This window comes from Perognathus longimembris, chromosome 23, assembly GCF_023159225.1.
Source record: "Perognathus longimembris pacificus isolate PPM17 chromosome 23, ASM2315922v1, whole genome shotgun sequence".
In the NCBI taxonomy this organism is placed as follows: domain Eukaryota; kingdom Metazoa; phylum Chordata; class Mammalia; order Rodentia; family Heteromyidae; genus Perognathus; species Perognathus longimembris.
Window position 1 is genome coordinate 18,197,461 of NC_063183.1, and position 25,582 is coordinate 18,223,042.

Here is a 25,582-nt window from a genome sequence, read left to right on the forward strand (position 1 = left end):
GAGACAGTGCCCAAGTCCTGAGTTCAAGTCCCAGGACCAACACAAAACAGACAGACAGCTAGATAGACAGATAGATGGGACACACAGATAAAAATTTAAAACTATTCCTAGAGACAATTTATCTTCTGAGAGACTACTCAAAATAAACACTTGTTGAAATGCAGTCAGTCATTTTCCATACCTAATGTTACTTGGAATTCTAAAATCCAGCCATGATTAAGCAATATTTAAATCTATCCCTGGTAAAAATTCAAAGTTACTTTGTTCATTTGTGCTTTATTACGTACTTTCTCTTTTTAATTTCGTGGGAAAAAACACTAACAATTTTGAATAAAACAGATGAACCTTTTTCTGGGTCTGGTGAGATCATTAGATACACATAGACTTCTTCATTAATATTTCTGGTAATACTTTTCCCATGGAAAGCATACTTGAACTATAGGTCTAAAATCAAACCTGAATTCACACTGATGCCCCCAACTCAATGTTTACTCCATAATGCAATGACCTACATCCTTACTCATCAGAACAAAGTATGCCACAGCTATAACCAATGTACTAGGAAAAATATAATTTGACAACATAAGGAATAGTCCCCCTATAACTGTTTATTAGATGAGAATATATTGCAAATTAATAACTAAAAAATTAAGTTACAGAGCATGCATAAAATACAAAGTGGCAATTTACAAACAGACAATAGTATCTTTATAACCAATACACTAAAATAATAAAAGGACTACAAAAGAAAACTGGAATGACTGACTACAGCAATGCCTTCCGTGTGCCCCACACATCATGAGCACCGCAAAAGACAGGAGATTAATTAGGAAATGCAGCAATCTACGCAAGCCTACATGTATATATTTTTTCCTTGGATATTCCATCATCCTGAACAGTATCCCTACAGGTGACAACTTATAGAAACTGCAGATTAAGTGCTTAATATTATCCATAAGGAAGTAAAACTAAATGTTAGTGTGCACATTTCTGAATGAGAAACTAGTTACTCCATTGATTGCAATTATGTAGTGGAAAAGAATTATTTCAGGCCTCTACAATGCCTAAATGCATTCTATTTAACTCAAAGTACTATTTCATTTTACGTACTAAAAGAACACATGCCTTTAAGTGGTACCACTTAAGCATAAATTAACCTCTCACTATTCTTTAGACATAGTAAAACCAAAGATCTAACTGGACTATATCCCACGGTACACTGCAAAACTCAAATATTAGCATTGTTAAAATAACTATCCATGCTTGCTGGTGGGTATAATGATAAAAGTAGGTTGCATTTCACATACTAGAAAGGTTTTAAAAGAAAATTAACATCTCAAAATTTGATATTACTGGCATTAAGCCAGTTATTGTATGCGCAATAAAATGCCCCATAATCTACTGCCGGGAAGTGAGATCGGTTAAATAGCTCGGGCTGTTGAGCACTGCAGTAGTCATCTCGGATGGCATTCCACGGGTCTCTCCTGTTCCCAGCCTGCTAGGAAGGATTGTTTTGACTTTGGGCCCCATAACCATACCATTATCATAACCACAACAGACTTTGTGTTTGTTAAGGTAATTCTTGCCCAGAAGAAAAAATGCCCACTCTTTAATCGGCTTTGATGCTTACAAAAATTAAAAACCAAAATTTACTACATAAACTTATTAAGGCATTTTAGAAAGTGACTTCCAGACTAATGGAATATTTTCAAGCTCTCAAAATCCTGCTATGTTTATAGGGCAATTCTTGTATTTGTCAAAATATACACTGCACTGCACTGAGAAAAGTGTATTTACTTATCAGCTGCTTTGTGGCAAAATAGTAACTTGTTTCTAAGATCTTTGATTTGATCAAGACCAATGGGTCTAAGCTTCAAGTGATCAAGTTCTATTATGTCCTACAGCGACAGGCTTCCATGATGAAAAGTAAACAATAATTGAGGAATTCAAACATTCAGTTTATTAAACTAAGGCTACTGAAGCCATAGCATGAAAAACAGCTGCAGTCATTTGGGACAAAGTGGATGATTTTATAAAGCTAAAATCAAGAGACTTAAGACATGGAGAAATTCGTAAGTATGAGGAAGTAAGAACACAAAAGTGACCACAAGAATTACAAATATATTTAAATCTCAGACCTGGGAAATGGACTATACACAGCCTTCTAGGGGAGCAGAGGAATGCCTTAGATGTTCTGACAGCATTGCACCTTTGGCTTGTTTTCAGTGGTTGGTGGGACATGAATGGGAACCACATTGTTGCTTGGAGACATGTCATTTTCACGTCTGTCTGACATTTGCTTCTGAGAAACAATGCGGTATATCTCTGAATGAAAAGAAGAGAGAGAAATACTTAGTATGAATAAACCTATAAAGAGTTTGAGTAAAAAAAGAGAAGAAACACTGAATACAGAATATATACATTTTATTTTCAAATAGTCACTAATTAGAATCAGCCTATGACTTTAACAATTTTCATGTTAAGAAGAGAACTAGGGTTTTACAGCTTTCGAGGGAAAGGTTCTCCACTCAAATCTTGGTTTTAAAGAGCACTACAGTTGGGCGTCAGTGGCTCAGGCCTGTAATCCCAGCTACTAAGGAGCTCTGAGGATCATGGTTTGAAGCCAGCCCAGACAGGAAAGTCTGTCAGACTCTCATCTCCAATAAACTACTCAGGAAAAAAAAAGCCAGAAGTGATGCTGTGACTCAAGTGGAAGAGCACTAACCTTGAGTACAGAGAGGCTCAGGGACAGTGCCCAGAGTTCAAGCCCCAGGACCAGCAAAAAAGTTTACAGATCTGAATTAAGTTATAAAGGTATTTACTTATGAAAAATAAATAAGTCTACAATATCACATAAATAAGTTATTCAATATAAGCAATGTAACAGGTACTTAGAAGCGGCTTTTGGTGAAAAAATACGGACTCCTCAGTTGGGCCTGTAAATGTCTGAAGGGTCACTAGAAGAAGGATAAGGCTTGGCATCCTGCCTTCATTTTGTATCTGTGTCTCTCTGCAGTCACTTTGCACCTGTGATAGGAATGGAAGACCCCTCCCCACCTAGGTAATAAAGGTTTTCTTCAAGTAACAAGGCCCAGTCAGACTAATTCTGAGATAATGAGCAACTAGACCACTTCTGACCAGACCATACCTGTGACTCAACTGTTTAATCATTATACATAACTATCTTCTTCCCCTCCCCCTCCCAATTCTTCATCACTTATGCCTAAACCACATGTCTGCACAGGGAAGAAGGGCTAAAGTACCTACTTCGCCTCTCCCCACAGTTGCCCCAGCTGTAAATAAACCCCCCATTCCCTGCCCTCCACCACTACTCATCTCTATTTTGGTTTTGGGGCAAATGGACAGACATGACATGTGGAAACCTCAAATTTGGACTAGTGGACTAAAACCCCAGTTATAGTAACTTAAGATTTTTATACTCATATTGTGTGTTTTACTTTCTTGACACTTTTTTTTTAGTTTCTGCTCCCTTCCACTCAACATTAAGCTTTAGGACTAAAACTACCTTGTCTTATTCACTACTCTCTCTTCAGCACAGACGATAGATGTTTGAAATTAACTGCATGAATGTCATTACACTTCCCTACCACGTATGTATTTAACACATTTTATTTTATCTTAATTTTACATAGCCTGAAAATAGATTATTTGCTAGGCAGACATTCTACCACTTCAGCCATACCTCCAACACCTCCAGTCCTATAAACTCCTTAAGAACAGAGAAACTATCTTAATTATCTTTGTACTCCAGTATTTTTTCTAAAACAAAACCCCAAAGTAACCAAAAATTATCCAAAAGGTATATGAATTCTAAAAATGGGACAAACTTAAGTCTCCTACTATGATTACTAGGAGAGACATAATACATTCTTATTCACAGCACCATGTATTCTTGCCAATTAAAGTGAATTTAATTATGAGGTTATAAGTAAATCCAGATTGAAGTTAGGATAAATGTTCTAAATCTGTGCTATCTGTGTTAGTCACTTATTAAAATAGCATTAAAAACAGAACAAAAAACTGGGGTTTGAAGTGTGTTTGCTCAACAGGTTCTTTACCTAAAGCTGAAACACACCCTTCAACCTTTCTCTTTCCTCTGGATATGTTTGCTTCTGCCCAGGCACAGGCCTGGACCACAATCCCCTATTTTAGGCTTTCTGTCACGACTGAGATGATTTCTTGTGATGAGATGGAGTCTCTCAACCTGTTCTGCACAAAGCAGTGCTGGAATCAGGAGCCTCCCTAACTCAGTCTCTCAATTAGCTAGTATAACAGGAATGAGCCAACCACCCAGCTTAAGTAAATAACATATATAATCTAATTGCCAGCCATGGGTCATTCTGAGTAGCAACCTGTGGCCAGTGGCAATTCTATGCAATACTCCAGATATAAAACACTCCATCAATCCAATCTGTGATCCTTGACTTGGCCTTGGATTTAAAATTAAGGAATAAATTTAGGAAGAACATGAATATACTTGGAGAAATCTGAATAGGGACTACATATTACAAAATGCTGCATAAATGTTAAATTTCTTGGCTATAATATTTGCTTAAGTAGAAAAATGCCTGGCTTTTGTGAGAATAAATATTCATTAACCTAATATTCAGTGCCTAAATAGTTAGAAAGTCTATAACTTACTTTCCAAAGCTGAAAGGGAGTGGGGTATATACATAAGCACAGAAACATAAACCAAATGAGGTAAAAAATGAAAATGATTCTGGGTAAAAGATACTTGTTCATTATATTATTTGTAATAGTCTAAAGTTTTAGGGAAGAAACAGAAAATAGAAATGTGTTTTCAAATGTTCCAATAACATATCGACCAACTGTAATATATGAATATCTGAATTAACTAAAATTTAAGAAAAATTTCAGTCAGGAAACTTAAATATTGCTTGGGTGACAGACGATAATAAAGGAAATACTGCCAATTTTTTTTTCTTGTTGGTTGTGGGGCTTGAACTCTGGGCCTAGGCAACTGTCCCTGAGCTCTTCAGCTCAAGGCTAGCACTCTACCACTTTGAGCCACAGCACCACTTCTGGTTTTCTTGGTGGCTAATTGGAGATAAGAGTCTCACAGATTTCCCTGCCCAGGGTGGCTTCGTGATCCTCAGATCGCAGTCTCCTGAGTAGCTAGGATCACAGGCATGAGCCAAGGGTGCCGGGCTGCCAAATATTTTAGTGGTGTTATGTGCTTAAGTCTTAATATTTTAGATATACATCCTGAAACACATATAATTGAAATAGCTATCTGCGATTTATTTCACTACAGTGGGGGAGTAAGTAGGCAGAGGCAAGGCTATAGGATCTAGTAGTTGCTGTCAGGATCCAGTAGTTGTTGACAGCTGTCAACATGAGAGTATATACCATTCCACTTTGGGTATGTTGGAAACTTTACATAACAAAAACTTAAAAGGGGGGCTGGGAATATGGCCTAGTAGTAAAGTGCTTGCTTCGTAAACATGAAGCCCTGGGTTCGATTCCTCAGCACCACATATATAGAAAACGGCCAGAAGTGGCGCTGTGGCTCAAGTGATAGAGTGCTAGCCTTGAGCAAAAAGAAGCCAAGGACAGGGCTCAGGCCCTGAGATGAAGCCTCAGGACTGGGGAAAAAAAAAAAAACTTCAAAGGGGAATATATAGGGGCTGGGGATATGGCCTAGTGGCAAGAGTGCTTGCCTCATATACATGAAGCCCTGGGTTCAATTCCCCAACACCACATATACAGAAAATGGCCAGAAGTGGCACTGTGGCTCAAGTGGCAGAGTGCTAGCCTTGAGCAAAAAGAAGCCAGGAACAGTGCTCAGGCCCGGAGTCCAAGGCCCAGGACTGGCAAAAAAAAAAAAAAGGGGGGTGGGGTGGGGGGAATATATATTGATTGAATCACATTTCCTCTACAGCAAGTATTAGTGAAATTAATATGTAAATTAACAAAAAAAAACAGAAATGTACCTTTTCCTACGCTTGTTAGGAGGGAGGGAAAGCTAAACTTCATGTCTTTTATTTTATTTTTTTATTATTATAAAGGTGGTGTACAGATAAGTTACAGTGACACAAGTCAGGTAATGAGTAAATTTCTTTTTGGACAATGTCACCCCTTCCCTTCCTCTCTCCCAGTTTTTCCATCCTGTCTCCAACCACAAGCTATATATTCATTTAACATAGTATCCAATGAGTACCACTTTCATCCTTTGTCCTTCCATTTTTGTGGCTCCCTTTGCCCTCCCAAAGACAGATTAATGAACAAACTAAACTTCATGTCTAAGATGGTTGAGGATGGTTCAAATATCTAGAAGTTTTGGTAGAAAAACTAGAGTATAGTCAAAACAAGCTATTGATGAAAAGTCCAAAAAACAAAGCATACACACAGAGGGTCTATACAGGTATTTTACTTTAAAAAGCTGGATGGAGCTGGTGCCTGTGGCTCAGGTTTATAATCCTAGCTACTCAGGAGGCTGAGATCTGAGGATCATGGTTTGAAGCTAGCCAGGGCAGGAAAGTCCCTATGAGACTCTTATCTCCAATTAAGCACTCAAAAACTGGAAGTGGTGCTGTAGCTCAAGTGGTAGAATGCTAACCTTGAGCACACAGAGGCTCAGGGACAGAGCCCAGGCCCTGAGTTCAAGCTCCAGGACCAGCAAAAAAAAAAAACCTGGATGGGAGTGTGTCAAGGGCAAAGAAAAAGACTTACCCTTCAATCTATCAGGCCAGTGGCAAAGGGACAAAGATAATCATCAACGAGTGTTGCTAAACTACATCATTCTTTTCTTAAAAAGAAAACGTCATTCTTTTCTTTTTGGTGTTGGGGATGGAAGCAAGGGCCTCACACATGCTAAGCACATACTCCTCCACTGAGTTAGACACCCCCCTCCAGCTTTTTTTTGTTGTTGTTGCTGTTGTTTGAGGTACTGGTATTTAAACATTCATTCATTCTGTTTTCTAATATCAAACAGGTCATTTCAAGGATAACTGATTAAATATGTGACTACAAGTTTTAAGTTCTTTACAAGTTGTTTTGATAAGCTAGAAGAACTAAATAATTACTAACAGGAAAAGCAAATACATATACAAGAGGCAAAGTCAGACCTCAGAGAATGTAGAAGTAAATAATTAAAGAGATCCCATTACAAAGCCAGACATTTGAGCAGTGTTGTGTAACTCTGCGAGTACTGCATGCTTTTAGAAATAGATTACTGCTGCATTTAGTTTCCTTGCCAAAAGGATGTCTGCTCATTTAAAAAAAGAAAAGCACAAGCAGGGCAATAAAGAGGAAAAAATTGGTCAGAAAAATCAAGAACATTTTTTTTTCTGGGTTGAAATAGCTCTAAGAGATTCCATAATTAAGTCTCCTGGCAAGATGTGTCCAAAAAAATGATAATAGGAAGTGGGCATCTTCTAGTTGCTGTCTGGCTACAGAAGGTTATTTCATAACTTGCTAAGTCAGAAGCAAGTACAGTATTTCCCTCTGTCAAAGTGTGTTTCTCCAGCAGGACCAAGTAAATGTAATAATTCCTATGTTGTACTTTTTGCAGGATGTCTAAAGATTAGATATGCTTAGAAACAAAAGGACCCAAGCTTTATCATTCTCTTGTAAGAGATCTCTTTATCAGGATCTCTTGTAAGAAATTTAACTATGAAGTAAAACATTAATGCAAGACAGCTTTGAATGCAATGAAATAAAAAGGACATATGCCTATTTCTCCTCGAATGGGAATATGGATCAAGGAGCAAACAAATTCTAGGGAGATCAAATGCAACTGTTCCAAATTAGGAAAGTTCTCTTTACAAAAAGTTAAAATTGTTAGTGTAAGGTCCACCCCCCCCCCAGGACTGCATGCAGACGCCCCCCCACCTGTTTGTGCCCAGTACCTGAGTTACCTAGGTAACTGGCACACCTGGAGGCAGTTACCACCTCTTTCTCTGAGATCACAGCCAATCCACCGGGCCATATCTTCCACCTTTTCCTATATAATCCGGCTCAACATGGTCCCCAATCTTTCCTTTTCTCTCTTTTTCCCTTCTTCCTTCCCCTCTGTCTCCCCACGCCTCCATCTTGCATGGGTTGGCAGTTTGCTTTCTCCCCAATAAACTCCTTTCTGTTTGAACTATGTGGCGGGTTTTCTTTCTGGAGAACCTTACAGTTAGTCCCTCCAAAAATGGCAAAAATAGCACTAGCTTTAATTATTCCACTACTAGGTAGAAGTTCTTCATCTGTTAGATTTCTCCAAGCCTACTGATCCCAATGTATTTGAAGGAATGGGCCAAGAATAAAGCAACTATTATCCTTAATTAAAAGACTCACTAGTGGAATAAAGTTAGTTCCTTAAAACCTTAGCCACTTCTAAAAGAGCCAAAAGGCTAAGAGAATTAAAACTATTTTAGCCACAGAATTAGAATGTAAGTCTTAGCTGCACGGCTTGCTCATGCCTGTAATTCTAGCTATGCAAGAGGCTGAGATCTGAGGATTGCAGTTGAAAGCCAGCCCAGGAGGAGTCCGTGAGACTCTTATCTCCAATGAACCACCAGAAAATTGGCAGTGGCACTGTGGCTAAAGCTACAGGATAGCTGAATGAAGCATGATCTGTTTCCAGACTTTTTGTTGTTGTTTTCGCAAATAAGGATATGAGTGGAACAATAGCAAAATCTGAGTGAGGTCCATAGATAAACACTGTGGCATTATTATCTATCTGATTTTGATGGTTATGAAAGAATATATCCTTGTTTTTGAAAAATACATCCTGAAAAGTACTTAAGGATAAAAGGGCAACAATATTGTATATGCCACTTACTCTTCCATGGTACAAGTGGGAAAATAAACCAAGCATACTTAGAAAGGAGAAAAAAAGCAAATGGTAAAATAATACTAACATTGAAAAATATGAGTAAAGAGTGTAAGTTCTTTGTACTATTACTGCAGTTCTCATTAAGTCTAAAAGTGTGAAAAATACAACGTTTAAAGAAAAAGAAAGAATACTGAAAATAATGCAGATGAAAAAATATCCCATAGGACTGAGGATATAGGTCAGTTGATAGAGTAGTTATTAAGCATGCTCCAGGTCCTGGCTTTGATCCTTTCTACTGTATAAAACAAAACAGACCTCATACCTGAAATCCTAGCTACTCAGAAAGCTGAGCTCTGAGGATCAAGTTTCAAAGCAAGCCTGGGCAGGAAAGTCCATGAGGCTCTTATGTCTAATTAACTACTAGAAAAGGGCAGAGGTGGAGCTGTGGCTCAAGTAGTAGAGCAGCTCAGGGACAGTGCCCAGGCCTAGAGTTCAAGCACCAGGCAGAGAAAAAGGTGTTTTTGTGTGTGTGTGTGTGTGTGTTTGAAATTAAATGGTGTGTTTTCTTCTAGCAACATCAAAACAACAGGTAAATGCTCCCCTAATACTGTTGAATTTAAGATACAATTAACTCCCTGGAATATTATGCCTTTTCCTGTCTTTTCTTTTCATAGGCCTATTAGAGGAAGAAAAGTTCAGAGCAGGCATCCTAACATCTGCAAAACAACATAGAAGTGTACTGCCACTGGGATTTAGGGAGGAAGCAGAAGTGACTGAATACAATAAGCAAAGTAGCTCTAAGTGACACAATCAAAGGTAAGCAGAAACAAAAGCCTCATCTTCAAGGACAGAAGAGCTTATTAAACTTTAACATGTATCATTGCTGTTTAGGGTTTGTGTTTGAGTGAACAAAAGTTTGTTGTTAAAATGATACATCCCATAGTTAACTAGGGACTTGGCCTTATCTTGGTATCATAATAAGTAGGCTAGAAATTTGATCAAAATAAATAGGCTAAAGTGAGAAGGTTTGGCTGAACATTAAAAATAATCTAAACAATGGCCAGGTGCTGGTGGCTCACACCTAGAATCCTAATTATCTGGGTGCTGAAAACAGGAGGATCACAGTTGGAGGCCAGCCTGGACAGAAAAGTTCATACAACTCCTTCTCGACTCCTAACAGTGGCACATCGGTGATTTGGGAGGCTGAGATTGGGAGGAGTGTGGTTTGAAGCCAGCACCAGGCAGAAACCTTCAGGACTGCCTGGACAGAAGGGAGAGACTAGTCACAGAGGCACAAACCTGTGACCCCAACAATACTAACACTGAAAAAAAGCAGACTGCAGCTCAGGTATGGCTCAGAAGTACTGTGGTAGCCTAGCAACTGTGAGGCCCTGAGCTCAAACCCGTAGTATCACCACTAAAAAAAAAAAAAAAAAAAAAAAAAAGATTCGAACACTGATGACTTCCTAAAATGTTCCCTTCCTTTTTTGTTTTTGTTTTCTTTTTCCTTGAGATAGGCTCATTGTATGTAGGCTAGAGTGGTCTTGAACCTACTATCCTCCTTTTTGCCTCCTGAGTCCCAGAATTATAGATGTGTGCCACCATTCTCTTCCTCCATTCTTCCTTCCCTTTTTCTGTTCCACATGTATCTATCTATCCATATATATTTTTTATAAGTTTTACAGTGCTAGTGATTACACATGCAAAAAAATAAAATAAAATAAAAGGTAGAACCTAGAAAATATACCACTAGTAGGCAGGAACAGGAGGGAAAAACTTGGAGAGAGTGAAGGAGTGATATTGTACCAAAAGAAATGTGCTCATTACCTGACTTATGAAACAGTAACCCCTCTGAATACCACCTGAATTAATAATACAACTAAAAATGTTTTTTAAAGAAAATAAACACCTAGAATTCCTGGGCCTCAATCTACTACTGTGCACACTGACACAACCAAATCCACATAAGATGTTACAAAGAAAAAACAGTAGGACTTGCAGAAACACTGCATAGTTTATCAAATCTGCCCTGCTTGAAACAAAGCACAATGAAGCCCTATAGAGAAAAGATATATATATTTATTTATTTGTTTGTTTGTTTGTTTATTTATTGCCAGTCCTGGGCCTTGGACTCAGGGCCTGAGCACTGTCCCTGGCTTCTTTTTGTTCAAGGCTAGCACTCTGCCACTAGAGAAAAGATTTTAAAGAAGAGCTATTGTGTTCCAAAAACTGTTCATTTGAGCTAGTTCTTTTAGTTACTGCTCTGATAACAGGAAACAATTTTAGCTGGCTGCTATTGGCTCTAGCCTGTAATGCTACCTATTCAGAGGCTGAGATTTGAGGATTGGGATTTGAAGTCAGCCCAGCCCAACAGAAAAGTCCATGAGCCTCTAACCTCCAATTAACTACGAAAAAGCCAAAAGTGGAGCTGTGGCTCAAATGGTAGAGCATCAGCCTACCTAATAAAATAGGTATGTAGTAGAGTTCTAACAAGATTTTGTTCAGGCTTTATCATTTCGCCACTAATATCCAAACCGTGAAGGCAGAGAATTAAGGACTTGACAGCCACTAATTTTTGGAGTTTTGGAGATGTCTCAGCAACAGGTCATTCTTTTCAGTGGATTTGAGACAAAACACAAAACAAAAACAAAATGAGCCAACACAAAACAAAACAAACTTTAAAGTAGCAATTGAACATGTTCATCATATCACATCAAATCATCTCTCAAGACACAAGCCCTTTCCCAAAGTGAAAATAACAACTCCCCAAAATACATTTGAATCTTATAAGGAAATTAAGACCTCAATGGAGTAAGCAATGTGTAGAGGTAGACCAGAACCCATGCCAAGCTTAACTCCTAGGCTTTACTCCTTATTCCCCTGCCTCCTATCAGGGGCTAACTTAAACTCAGGGCCTACCTTGCTCACTTGGCTTGCTTGCTTGGTGTTCTATTACTCGAGTCATACCTCCAATCCAGCATTTTGCTAGTTCGAGATAAGAGCCTCACAGACTTTTTTGGCCTGAGCTGGTTTCAAACCTTAATCCTACAAGTCTTAGTCTCCTGAGAAACTAGGATTACAACAGTGCCTGGCAATGTTTTTACAGTAAAATAAGTTTTTAAAAAAATATGTTCACTAGTGCTACATACAAAAACTAAAACTTATATTTAATTATAATTAGAAGCACTAACAATTCTACATACAGAATTTACAGAACGCCACATAAATCATGTTGACTATCTTCTATCTGGCAAGTTCTTAAAAGTAATGTATCAATGTACTTTTAGGGACTGGAATTGTGGTTCAAATGGTTGCACACATGCCTTGCAAGTTCAAGGGCCTGAATATAATCCCCAATATCACAAAAATAAATAAATAAACTGAATTTATTGATAATTTGCTCATTCCAATAAAGTCATGGTAAATATGGGTCACCACAAAGCAAGCATGCTCTTATCCAGAAGACTGACCTGGTTACACATATTCTACAAAAGCATGAACTTTAACCCCTTCCCATTAATGATTAGAACTTTTTGGTATGCAATCACAAGGTGATCTTATCTACATAGGACATTTTGCTTCTTTTATATCATAGGAGAATTTCATTTTTGTTTTCACTTACATTTTTAAAAATATATTTGCTAGGTTTTTACTTACTTGATTTCAGAAGGACATTTAAGTCTTTCTATATCTGTAATCTCGAAAGCACATTGAAAAAATAAGTAGATTAAAATGTAACTTGTATCTCTGACAATGAAGTACAGAATACATGTGGGAATAAATGCAAGCAAGCAAACTACTTTTAAAGAATCTTCCCCTCTATACAACCAGGTGAATTAGAATGACTAAAGCACAAAGGTTGCAACTAATTTTGCACTCTAACCTACTCTTGTTATTATAGCTCTTAAGTCATTCTCAGAGGGCATGTCTCCTAATTAATTTCACTTCCTAAAACTTCCAGTTCTCCGTGATTCCCACTATCACAACCTAACCTCTTGAGTCTTACCTGTTAGAATTGTCTGAAAAGCAGCTTCTACATTTGTAGAGTCTAGAGCAGATGTCTCAATGAATGATAAACCATTCTTTTCTGTGGGGAGACACAAAAATTTTAGTTTTGTCGAGTCTTGTGGCTTTTTTTGTTGTTGTTTTCTGGTGCTGCAACCCTGTGCCTTGCACATGCTAGGCAAGCACTCTTATCACTGAGCTACATCCCCAGCTCAAGATCTGTATATCCAGCAAGAAGTCAACAATTTTACTCAAAGTAAAGCAGGCACTCCTCTCACTGAGCTACTTCCCCAAATTGCTCATCTCTTCCAAAGTTGTTTGTTTTTGTGCTGGTTCTGAGGTTTGAATTCAGGGCCTGGGTGCTGTCTTTGAACTTTTGTGCTCAAGGCTAGTGCTCTACCACTTGAGCCACAGTTCCATTTCTGGCTTTTTGGTAGCAAACTGGAGATCAGAAGCTCACAGACTTTCCTGTCCAGGTTAGCTCTAAACCATGATTCCCAGATCTCAGCCTGAGAAGCAAGGATTACAGCTGTGAGCCACTGGTGCCCAGCTTCTTGCCAGTTTTAAAGCAGGGAATGTGATACACTCAAGACCACATGGGGGAGATAAAATTGGTCATAGTGGTACACACCTGTAATCCCAGCTCATGGGAGGCTGAGAAAAGAGGATCATAGCTGAAGCAAGCCTGGGCTACACAGCCAATCCAGATAAGCCTGAGCTATACAGTTAAGACACTAAGTTCCTTCTCTCCTCCCAACCCCCAAAAGTAGAGAACCTAAGATGTCCTCAACATCTGAGATAGTAAAGGCACTATTTTACTTATACTTGGAACAGATTAAGAATAGCAGTGACGGGCTGGGGATATAGCCTAGTGGCAAGAGTGCCTGCCTCGGATACACGAGGCCCTAGGTTCGATTCCCCAGCACCACATATACAGAAAAACGGCCAGAAGCGGCGCTGTGGCTCAAGTGGCAGAGTGCTAGCCTTGAGCGGGAAGAAGCCAGGGACAGTGCTCAGGCCCTGAGTCCAAGGCCCATGACTGGCAAAAAAAAAAAAAAAAAGAATAGCAGTGAGAATTTTTCATTGGTTTAAAATTTAAAAAACTGTTGCATCTAAATATATCTAGCAATGAGTGATACTACTCAAAGTGTAGTAAACTTATTGCGTACCCCATTTCCATCTTTTATTGTCCTTTCCAGCACAAAGAATGTTATGTCTTGCCTGAGACTTAAAAAAAAAGTCCTAGAAAAGTATGCACAATATAATCACTAGTGCAAGAACACAACTTACTAGTGAGGAATGCACAATATTGCTTTCTGGTAGCAGTCCAACCAAAATGCCCCTACCAGATAGACAAGAGAAGGGCAGATACTCTATTAAGTCAAAATCTTATAGCTCCTAAGAAGCTGGTTTCCTGTTGTCCCCAACACTCACTGGAACACTGATTTTCATAATCACAGAGAGTAAAGAGACATAAAGGAAAAAGAGACAAAAAACATGGAATAAACTGACAGATTTTACCTCTTCAAAGAAGAAAAAAGTGAACAATGCTTATATTCAGTTTTTGGTAGCAAAATTCAAAAAAACTAGTGTTTTGTTAACTCAAACTTAAAGCAAAAGAGCTATAGAGCCATCATAACCAGAAAACACTTCTTGCCAAGTTAGCTTTCAGAAACTATTATAACTCACTATCCTCACTGGTGTATCTCAATAAGAAACATAGAATCACTGTACTGTTATGGAACTCCTATTACTGACCGGCAAAAGCTCTTGCTTCATCTGTTGGAACTGCCCTGAGATGACGTAGATCACTCTTATTGCCCACAAGCATAATGACAATGTTACTATCAGCGTGATCTCTCAGTTCTTTCAGCCATCGCTCCACATTTTCATATGTGAGATGCTTAGCAATGTCATAGACCAGTAAGGCACCTACAGCTCCACGATAGTATCTGAAAACAAAAACACGAGTAGCTATCAGAAAATGATCATGAGATGGAAGTGAACACCAAGAAGAACTCAAGACTTGGATCATATATTTAAAAAAAAAAAAAAAAAGACACTTATAAAGAATTCCGAGCCAGGTGCCAGTGGCCCACACCTGTAATCTGAATTACTCAGGAGGCTGAAATCTGAGAATCACGGTTCAAAACCAGCAGGGGCAGGAAAGTCCATGAAGCTCTATCTCCAATTAACCACTCTAAAAAGCCAAAAGTGGAACTGTAGCTCAACATGGAAGAGTACTAACTTTGAGCAAAAAAGCTCAAGGACAATGCCCAGGACCCGAGTTCAAGCCCCATGACTGACCAAGAAAAAAAACAACAACAAAAACCCTAATTCTAGACTTCAAAAGAAAAAACAATTTTTAATGGTACTGTAGTCCCCTTTATATGCAGTTTTGCATACCATAATCTATCATTTTCAGTCAGTCTCTACAAAAATACTAAATGAAAAATTCCAAAAATAAGCAATTTCCCCCTTTTAAATTGGAGCTGTTCTGAGCAGGATGAAATTTCTAATGACTCTGCTCCATTCAAGCCAGAATATGACTCCTCCCTTTGCATATCCACACTGTATGAACCACCTGTCCATTAGTCACTTAGTTATCAGATTGACTATGATGGTGTCACAGTACTTGTCTTAAGCAACTCTTAAGTAATTACGTAATCTGATGGCACCTTATTTCACAAAGCTTGCAGATTGAGGTGGGCACAATTGTACACACCTATAACCCCAGCACTTGGAAAGCTAAGGCAGGAAGATCACAAGCTAGAGGCTAGCATGGGCTATGCAGTGAGTTTGAAGCCGGCCTGCATGACATAGCAAGACTCGGGATAAGTAAATAACCAACCAAACTAACAAAACCTTTACAAAAGATGAAAACACAAGACTTACGCTGATGTTATAGCTCGGTATCGCTCTTGCCCTGCCGTGTCCCATATCTGTGCCTTTATTGTTTTCCCATCAACTTGGATGCTTCTTGTTGCAAACTCTACTCCAATGGTGCTCTTGCTTTCCAGATTAAACTCATTTCGAGTAAATCGGGACAAGAGGTTACTCTTTCCAACACCAGAATCTCCAATAAGAACAACTGAAAAGACAAAGAAATTAATGTCCAATGAAAGAGACAAACACATTTGGAATACCATCAGAATGGTAGTTTGGCTTCAGAATAAATCAGAAAAGATAGGGCATCTGATTTTCACAAAGAGATGAGGACATATGTTTGAATAGTCCATGGTCTTCATCTGTTACCCATTTATAAAACCAACTCATTCTTTAATGTTCCCACCTATAGAGTGACTTCCACACACCATCTGCTTAGCACAGAAAGAGTACTCTGTCCTAACCCCTATTTTGGAGGGCTGGAATCAAACCTGGGGCCTCACATATGCAAGGAATTGCTCTATTACTGAGCTGCATCACAGCCCTGAGAAGCACAAGTTTAATCAGAGGTATACTAGGGAACTTGATAACAGAATTAATTACCTTCAATACTAACCTTATGACCTTAGAAGGTAATAACATGAAAGATAAATCTTAAACTAAATGAACAATTTGTGATATTAAAATGTATCAGAAAACCAGGAGCCAGTGGCTCATGCCTATAACCCAGGAGGATCTGAAATCTGAGGATCACAGTTCAAAGCCCAGGCAGAAAAATCCCTGTGAGATTCTTAGCTCCAATAAACTTACTAAAATAAATAAATAAATAAATAAACAAACAAAACTGGAAGTGGAGCTGTGGCTCAAGGGGTAGAGTGCTAGCCTTGTGCACAAAGAAGCTCAGGAACAGTGCCAAGACCCTGAGTTCAAGCCCCAGGACCACCCCTCCCCCCCAAAAAATATCAGACATAAAAATAAAGGATGTTAGTGGGGTTGGGTGAGAATAAATGTTCTAATTAGTTTAATCAAAGACTAAGCATGATGTGAGGGCTGATACAAAAATAAGAAACCCATCTAAAATATAAAGTATCTGGTCTATAAACTGGCTGGGATACAGAAATTTACAACAACCTTTGACAGTTGTACCTCGTATACTGCCATAACGCTATATGCCCTTCCCCCCCAAAAAAAATCAGTTCCACTTCACTAAACAGGAGCCCTAAGAAGCTATTAAGTGTACATACTGTTAGTCAAAGTCAATGCAAGGAGGGCTTATGCTTTCACTATGACCATGAATTAAAAACAAAACAAAACAGGTTCTGATTAAAAAATTCAAGTCCTGTGGTTTCTATATGAGGCAGGTTACTGTAAACTTTTTCTTTAAAGAAAGTAATGTTACACTCTTTTGTGTGTGTGTGTGTGTGTGTGCGCGCACCAGTCCTGTGGCTTGAACTCAAGGACTACAGCTCTACTTCTGGCTTTTTTGGAGCAGTTAATGGGAAATAAAGAGTATCTCAGACTTGTCTGCCAAGGATGCTCTGGCTTTGAACTGTAACCCCTGGGTTTCAGTCTCCTGATTAGCTAGGATTTACTAGTATCAGGCTGATATCACACTTTTAAGAATTTCAAACAGAGGGGATTACTCTGATTAAAATATAACAAAATATATACAACAAAACATATAAACAACATATATAATATAAACATATATAATAAATACATAAAACAAAATATATGTAAAATAAAGGTTTCAAAAACAGTGGGAAATCAGACATGAAAGTTGTTTTAAAGCATTTTTCTATGTGAATTTAAAGATCAGAATGGCTTCACAGATTTACAGAATCTGAGCTAGACAATTTTACCATTTTTCCCATTTATTGGCATTTCAGAAACATATTTCTACCTTCTGCTAACAACTAGTGCTTCTTATCTAAACTAGCTTTACTTAGACTCCAGGACTGGAAAATCAAACATGCCAAGAGAGTAAGACTATGTCTTACTCAGCAGACCGGGATGTGGTGGGGCAGCAGGGGAGGGAGGTAAAAACCAGGAGAGCTCCCTGCAATTCTGACCAGAGGGAAAAACAAGTCCATTATGCATTCCTTTTCACAGGAAGGGCTACAAGCTGGCTTCTGGAAGGGAAAGTACATTATCAAATGCATATCATTTCTGGCTTCCTCCATCAGCTGATTCAGCAAAAAAGAAAAAATCAGGCAGCAGTGACTCCATGCGGCAAAGAACAATTATTTCTAACTATATAGTCATTTAGAGGCTGTCAAGGGTGTGGTGACAAACACAGATATATCAAATGCTTTCATTTGGAAACTAGGGAATAAAATATAAAAGTCATGAAAGCAATGAACAAAACAATACACTTGAATCTTTTTTTTTTAAATTTTTATTGTCAAACTGATGTACAGAGGGGTTACAGTTTCACTCCTTAGACATTGGATACATTTCTTATACTGTTTGTTACCTCCTCCCTCATTCCTTCCTCCCCCTACGCTTGAATCTTATATGGTAGTTAACTGATAGGTTTCCAAAGTCCTCTATTATAAAGTTAAACCTTAGTTCCAATCATTCTGTCTAGGCACCAGTGTTTCACACCTGTAATCCCCATTACTCAGGAGGCTGCGATCTCAGTTGAGGCTAGACCTCCATCTCAATAGAAAAAGCTAGACATAATGGTCATTTCCACTATGGTGAGAAACATGAATAAGAGGATCAAAATTCAGGCAGGCCCAAGCAAAGAGCAACAATAAAAGGGATGAGAGTGCCAGTGACTCATCCTTGCTACTCAGGAGGCTGAGATCTGAGGATTCTGGTTTGAAGCCAGTCTGGGCAGGAAGGTCTCTGAGATACTTATCTCCGATTAACCACCAGAAAAGGCAGAAGTGGATCTGTGGCTCAAGTGGTAGAGCACTAGTTTTGAGTAGAGAAGCTCAAAGACAGAGCCCAGGCCCTGAATTCAAGCCCCAAGATCAGCACAATAAATAAATTGACTAATTAATTAATGGGCTCAAGAGGTAAAGCCCTTGCTTAGCAAGGGCAAAGCTGAGTTCACACCCCAGCTACCAAAAAAATAATCATCATCACAATAACGTAGTCTACCATAGGTTACATTCACTACTGCTCCTTAGTACAAGAGGTCAGATGATTTGTTTTGAATGACTTCTGGCTCCACCCAAGCACTGAATATAAAATACTCACTAGAAGTGTGAACAGGTAGAAAAAAAACCCAAAGGATTAGAACATAGCTACTTCATAGACACTCCCACATCAATCAGCAATTCAGGAGACAGTCATACTGAGCACCGACAGAGAGTGAAGGTAAGCAAGACATCCAGAATGATGCCACCTTTGGAATATTTAAAAGCAAACCCAAACCCCCCAAGACATACCCTCCAAAAACCCCAAACCTCAATCCAGCACTTTCAGGTTTTGATTTCCTTCCTTCTGACTTTCACTTTAAAAAAAAAATTTACTGTAAAGGTGACCTACAGAGGGGTTTACAGTTACATAAGTCAGGTAATGAGTATACTTCTTTTTGAACCAGTATTACCCCCTCCCTCATTTCCTCCCCCATTTTCCCCTCCCGGTAGCCCTCTTCCCTTGACTTCAATTCTTAATGATAAAGTTCATTTTCTCGTCAACCTCATCTTTATGCCATAACAAAAACACTAATCAGTGAAGTTTTTTTTTTAATCTCAGTGTAACCAACTAATTTTTATGTAATTTAAAAAAAGTAGCACTCATCTCAAAATCACTCAAAATTCATAGATGTTTTACACAGAATGTAAGTTATCTCAATAAAGCATGGACCAGATCACCAGAACCAACCTGTTAAAGGAAATAACAGAAGGCCCTGGTTCTGTAGAAGTGGTAGTGCACCTGCCTAGCAAGCATGAGACCTGGAATATCACCACAAAAGAGAAAAAAAAACCCAAAAAAAAACAGAAAAGAAAAGACAATAAGAGTAGTGCCAAAAACATGCTGAGAAGTGATGCAATAAGGAAAGCTACATCTATCCATCTACCAAATGAAAGACCAGAACCAGGTAGGCTGGCTAGATGAATGGATAGAAAGGAAATGAGCTAAATTGCCTAAGCAACATAAAATAATTCACTTGGCTATGATTTTTTTTTAAATTTTTATTGTCAAACTGATGTACAGAGAGGTTAGTTTCATACGTTAGGCATTGGATACATTTCTTGTACTGTTTGTTACCTCCTCCCTCATTCCCTCCTCCCCCCTACCATTTTTTTTTTTTAATAAAGAAAAACTAAACTTCATGGACTTTTCTTCATAGCTTCAAATCAATAGTTTGTCTCACTGAGTTGACAATATCTAGTTGCTGTTGTTATTCTTTCTCTTTGCTTTGTGATGGTGTGGAGCTCTCACCCAGGGCTGGGAATGTTCTATCACTGAGCTGCACCTCCATTCACTTAATGGTTTTTTTGAAATGTAAGAATCTGTATGATCATATCTTACAATTCAAGAAAGGAATCTGCAGTAATTTTTCTTTCCCTTTTCTTACCCCTCCCCCCCCACCCCCACAATCCTGGAGCTTAAAAAATCAGGCCTGGGCACTGTCCTTGAGTTTCTTTTTGCTCAAGGCCAGCACTCTACCACTTGAGCCACAGCACACTTCTGGCTTTTTCTGTTTATGTGGTATTGAGGAATCAAACCCAGGGCTTTATGCATGCTAGTCAAGCACTCTACCACTAAGCTACATTCCCAGCCCTCCCTTTACTTTCATCTGAAGATTTAGCAAAGGTTTATTTAATAAAGCAGGGCAAAAGGAGAATTAGAAAGGGAGAAGGGAGCAACCCTGACATTGAAGGAGTAGACTCCAGCAACTTTTCTATGTTATCCATACTAGTATCACATTAAAAGTATTTCCATTTAAGCATTTATAATTACCACCATCTGTATAAAACATATATGCTATTATATATACTAAATAGCATATAGCTGTAAGGTAAAAAACAGCATCTATACACTGATCATTAAAATCATTAAAAATAATCTGAAAATATTACCACTTGCTTACTCGCATATGAATTGTAATATCTCTAATACCTAATACTAAATGTGTCTATATATACCAAGTATCAAGTTGTTAAATACTATAAAATCAGAATATGCATATTATACTATTTAACTGAAAGCTTGACCTCTTTATTTTTTTCCTCTGGAAAACTACACAGTGTATCCGCTCTAACAGTTATTAACTGAAAGAACAGCTGATCACTTTCATATTGGTTTTCAGAAGTTTGAAGGTATTCCTACTCTCTATACTATAGTCCAACCTCACCAAGTCTTTAAAACAAAATGTATTCAATAAGGCTAAAGTCTAGACAAGTTTTTCAGATTCAGCAAAATACGAGTTGCTCAACCCCAAGTTGTAAAAGACCAACTGTCAAGATTCAAGATAGGGCTATTTCTACTGACAATCAGCTGATGGTTAATTACTACTAACCCTCAATGAAACTCAAAAGAAAATGCTCAAAGCAACGGACGATGCATCCAGACACTCAAAAAACAGGACTCAAGAGTAGACTGGTATCCACCACAGTAAGAGCTACAATAATTCTTTCTTCACCTGTGCTCCATACAGCCTTAGCCAACCACGGTGTGCATATTTACAGAATTAAATCTGGCATGCATTTAAACAAGAAATATGCCTCCACAACCCACCAGAAGTTAAAAAATTGAATCTTCAAGTTGGTATCATGGGGCTGGGGATATGGCCTAGTGGCAAGAGTGCTTGCCTCTAATACATGAAGCCCTGGGTTTGATTCCCCAGCACCACATATACAGAAAAATGCCATAAGTGGCGCTGTGGCTCAAGTGGCAGAGTGCTAGCCTTGAGCAAAAAGAAGCCAGGGGGGCTGGGGATATGGCCTAGTGGCAAGAGTGCCTGCCTCATATACATGAGGCCCTGGGTTCGATTCCCCAGCACCACATATACAGAAAATGGCCAGAAGTGGCGCTGTGGCTCAAGTGGCAGAGTGCTAGCCTTGAGCAAAAAAGAAGCCAGGGATAGTGCTCAGGCCCTGAGTCCAAGCCCCAGGGCTGGCCAAAAAAAAAAAAAAAAAGTAGCCAGGGACAGTGCTCAGGCCTTGAGTCCAAGGCCCAGGACTGGCAAAAAAAAAAAAACACGGTTCAAAGCCAGCCCCAGTAGGAAAGTCTGTGAGACTCTTATCTCCAATGAACCACCAAAAATCCAGAAGTAAAGCTATGACTCAAGTGGTAGAGGGCAAAAAAAGTTGAAGCACGGAGCCTATACCCTGGAGTTCAGGCCCCAGAACCAGCAGGCTCATGCACTAATGTATGCATACTCACACACACAAAATTTATTCAAGAGCAAATTACATAGTTTAGAATAGTCCTGCTATCCCAACATTTATTTACCCAATTTATACTACCCTATCTCATACTGATAAGAAAAAAATCCTTTATGTGAGTAAATCTGTAGAATGTGATTTTAAAATAAAAGTTTTGTTGCTTCATTTTAAAATAATTGAATAAATTTTAAAATATTATATAAGTAAGTAATCAGCATTGAAGTTCAAAAATAAAGTGACTTGGCTGGGTACTGGTGGCTCATGCCTGTAATCTTATCTACTCAGAAGGCTGAGATCTGAGAATTGGGCTTCAAAGCCAGCCCAGGTGGGCAAGTCAGTGAGACTCTTATTAACTCTCATCAACTACCAAAAAGCTGAAATGGAGCTGTAGCTCAAGTGCTAGCCTTGAGCAGAAAAGCTAAAGGACAGTGCCCAGGCTCTAAGTTCAAGCCCTACAGCTGGCACAAAAAAATAAAGTGACTCATATCCTGTAGAAGCTTTAAAGAAAAAAAAAGTGGAAATCCTTCTCAGCAGAATTTCTTAAACACCATATTTTAAATGGCAAAATGTAACAAAATAAAACCATAACCTATGTAAAGACTTCAGAAGTTCCATAGTTTTAAGCTGCTTTACAAATACTTAACTGCTCTAGTAATTTATATTTAAGGCTAAAAAATGCCTACTAAGTACTGGAACTTCTTTTACATTGTTACCATATATTGAGTCATCTCACTCCTGCCAACAGTCCTGGGAAGCAGCTATCACAGTACTTCCTTGAATTTCCTGAAGAAATTAGACTCAAAAAAGAAAAAAGTGTATTAACTGTCTCAAGGTCAAAAAGCAAATATTTGATACCTGAGTCAGGATTTGAATCCATGTCTATGTAATTCCAAAGCTGTGTTCTTACTGTTAAATTTAAATTCCGTAAGCCAACCCAAGAGGAATGTAATACCCTTAGGAGAAAGAAAGAAGTAATTTTCTATAACAGGCATTCAAGTTCTGAACAGGAGAAATACCTAATAGTCTATCTTGTTCAAATGCGTGCCTTGGTGGAACATACCCTGTACTTGAAAGGCAGTTTGCACAAAGTTTGCACTTTGCAAGGCAGAGGCCAGAGGATCATAGGGCCAGTAGTCCCTACATAACTAGACTCAGCGTACAAAAAAATAAGGGTGGGAGTGTAGCTCAGTAATAGGGCATTTGCCTAGCAGGCAAAGGCACTATGTTAGGTAGAGAGGTAGACAGAGATCGGTTGGTAGAGGACTCAACATCAAAGGAGGCTGTCCACTGCTATTACACAGTATTTAAAAAAAATCATCTCTTTAAACTCCAAAGTTTCCCAAGAGTAAATTTCACATCACTTCAGTAAACAGTATAAAAACAACCAGATCTCCTTTTTGTATTTGTAAAATTAATTAGGTACTTTCTTAGCTGTGAATCACTTTCTAATATCAGGTTGGGGTGGTATACTGAAAATGCCCTTAAGCATTCATCTTAGAGGAGTGTCAGTGGAGTATATATCCATGTTAGTATAGCAAGTATTGGTAAAGGAAAACAGGGTTTTCTGCCTGATTTAATGAATCACCCAATGGCAGTCAGAAACATCCTCAAGTCTTTACACTCCACCCTCCACAGTAGAGCTTTAATCGCAATGGCTTCTTCCTCCCTGGTAATGATCTTTGTTCAGACACACTACTGATGGCTGCCCTTCTCGTTCAGCAGCAGAGAAAAGATTACTCAAGTGAGAGCACATTCACCGAGCCAAAAGAAAGGAATTTACTGTACTCTTTTCTTACTGCAAGCAGTATCCTGCCTCTTTGTTGATTAAAAGGAAAGAACGGGGTGGGGGTGGGGGACTTGGATTCTTCCAAACTCAGTCAAGTAAGCAATTCTTTCTATCCACTCCCCATCCTTCAGTATGTTTTGTTCAAGGGCACGACGTTTCCCTACCTTATAGTAAATGTTTAATTTGACCCAAAGAGCACACAATCCCCTCCCCCTTCCCACCGTTTGGGAAAGGTTGTGGCCAACCAGAGCTCTTCCCTTCCTGTTGGATCCTCCCAACGTTGCAGCAGGAAGCAACCGGCCCATAGTGATAAGCAAGCTAGTATTTGAGCAGCGCACAACCTTTCCTGTTCGGGAACTGGGCCTTCAGGTCTGGCAAGGATAACAGCCACCACCCATCCGCAACCCTTCTCCCAAGCCGAATAAAAAAGAGTTACTCCGGGTTTGTAAGAGACAGCTGGGGAGAGGCTAGGTGGGGAGTCACCACCAGCCTGCCGGGTCACTGCGACAAGTGCGCGCGCGTGGGTGACGGACAACCCTCCCTCACCCTCCCTCCCTTCCTCCCTTCCTTCCTTCCTCCCTCCCTTCCTTCCTTCCTCCCTCCCTCCCTCCCTCCCACCAGCCGGGGTGGCACTGGGAGACACGGGAGCTCCAAAACACAATTTGAGGAGGGAAAAGGATAGCCCAGAGTTGGCAATCGCCGGGAGGGAGGGAGGGAAGGAAGGGAGGGGCAGTGAGAGGTCAATGACCGCGAGAGCCGTGGGGATGGGGGTGGAGCCCCCGCCCCGGGACGCCCGAGCGTGGCCCGGGAGTAGGGGGGGAGAGGGGGAGGGGGCGTCCACCTGCCTGGGACGCCCGCGGAGGCCGGCAGGGGGCCCGGGGCCTTCGGAAGGGTGCCCGGAGCGGATGCGAGCGGAAGAGAGGCGCCGAGTCCCAGGGCATCGACGGCAGGAGGGGGACAGGAGAGGCCCCCCCCCGCCCCCCAGCAAAAAGCCCGGGGAAAGGAATGACACGATTTTAGAGTCGGCATTCCCGCCGAGAGCGAGACGCACGGCGAGGGGCGCCAGGGCTACAAAGGCCTTGGGGGAGGGGGGCGGCTAACAGACGTGAGGTGGGACACCCCCCCCCCCGTACGTAGGACGGAGACGAGCTCCGTAACGGGGGACACCCCCAGAGGGAAGGGCTGAGGCAGGGCCACCTCCGCGCCGCGATGGCCGGCACTCGGGTCCCCCGGGAGCGTCCCGGGCCGCCCCCCACCCCGAAGAGCGGGGGTTCCGCGGGCCGTACGCGAGCCCACGGCCTCACCTTTGAAGAGGTAGTCGTACTCGTCGTCGCGGGTGCCCATGGCGCGGCCGAGGAGCGAAGGGGCGGGAGCAGCGGCGGGACCGGGGGGACCAGGGGGCGTCGCTGCAGGGAGAACCAGAGAACCTAGCTTCAGCTGCCGGACCCGGAGGAGAGCCCCGCCCTGCCTCTTCGTCACTTCCGGAAAGCCCCAGCCCCTCACCGGAAAGTACTTCCGGGGGAGCGGTGCCCCGCCCCCGGGGTCTAAAACGGTGGCCTGCGCCGGAGACGGCTGTCACTCCCGCCTCCCCAAGGGGGGAAATTGTGTTTTAGATTCGCAGTTGATCTCAGTTATAGGGGACCCTGACTCGTCCTTTCACTTCCATTCCCGGAAAGAAACAAGACTTCTGGAAGATTCCCCTCGCTTCTTCGTAGCGTGGTTCGCGGATAGGGCGGAGACGGGTTAAGG

General features: G+C 40.3%; 1 protein-coding gene across 1 annotated transcript; it reads right to left on the bottom strand.

Moving 5' to 3' along the window:
- Positions 1 to 590: 590 nt before the first annotated feature.
- Positions 591 to 25,295, bottom strand: Rab11a (RAB11A, member RAS oncogene family). The gene is made up of 5 exons (XM_048332265.1): positions 25,138 to 25,295; positions 15,707 to 15,902; positions 14,570 to 14,763; positions 12,813 to 12,893; positions 591 to 2,325 (listed from the first exon to the last, which is right to left on the bottom strand). Exons 1-5 carry the CDS (start codon positions 25,175 to 25,177, stop codon positions 2,186 to 2,188), a joined length of 651 nt encoding a protein of 216 aa, XP_048188222.1. The 5' UTR covers positions 25,178 to 25,295; the 3' UTR covers positions 591 to 2,185.
- Positions 25,296 to 25,582: the final 287 nt, after the last annotated feature.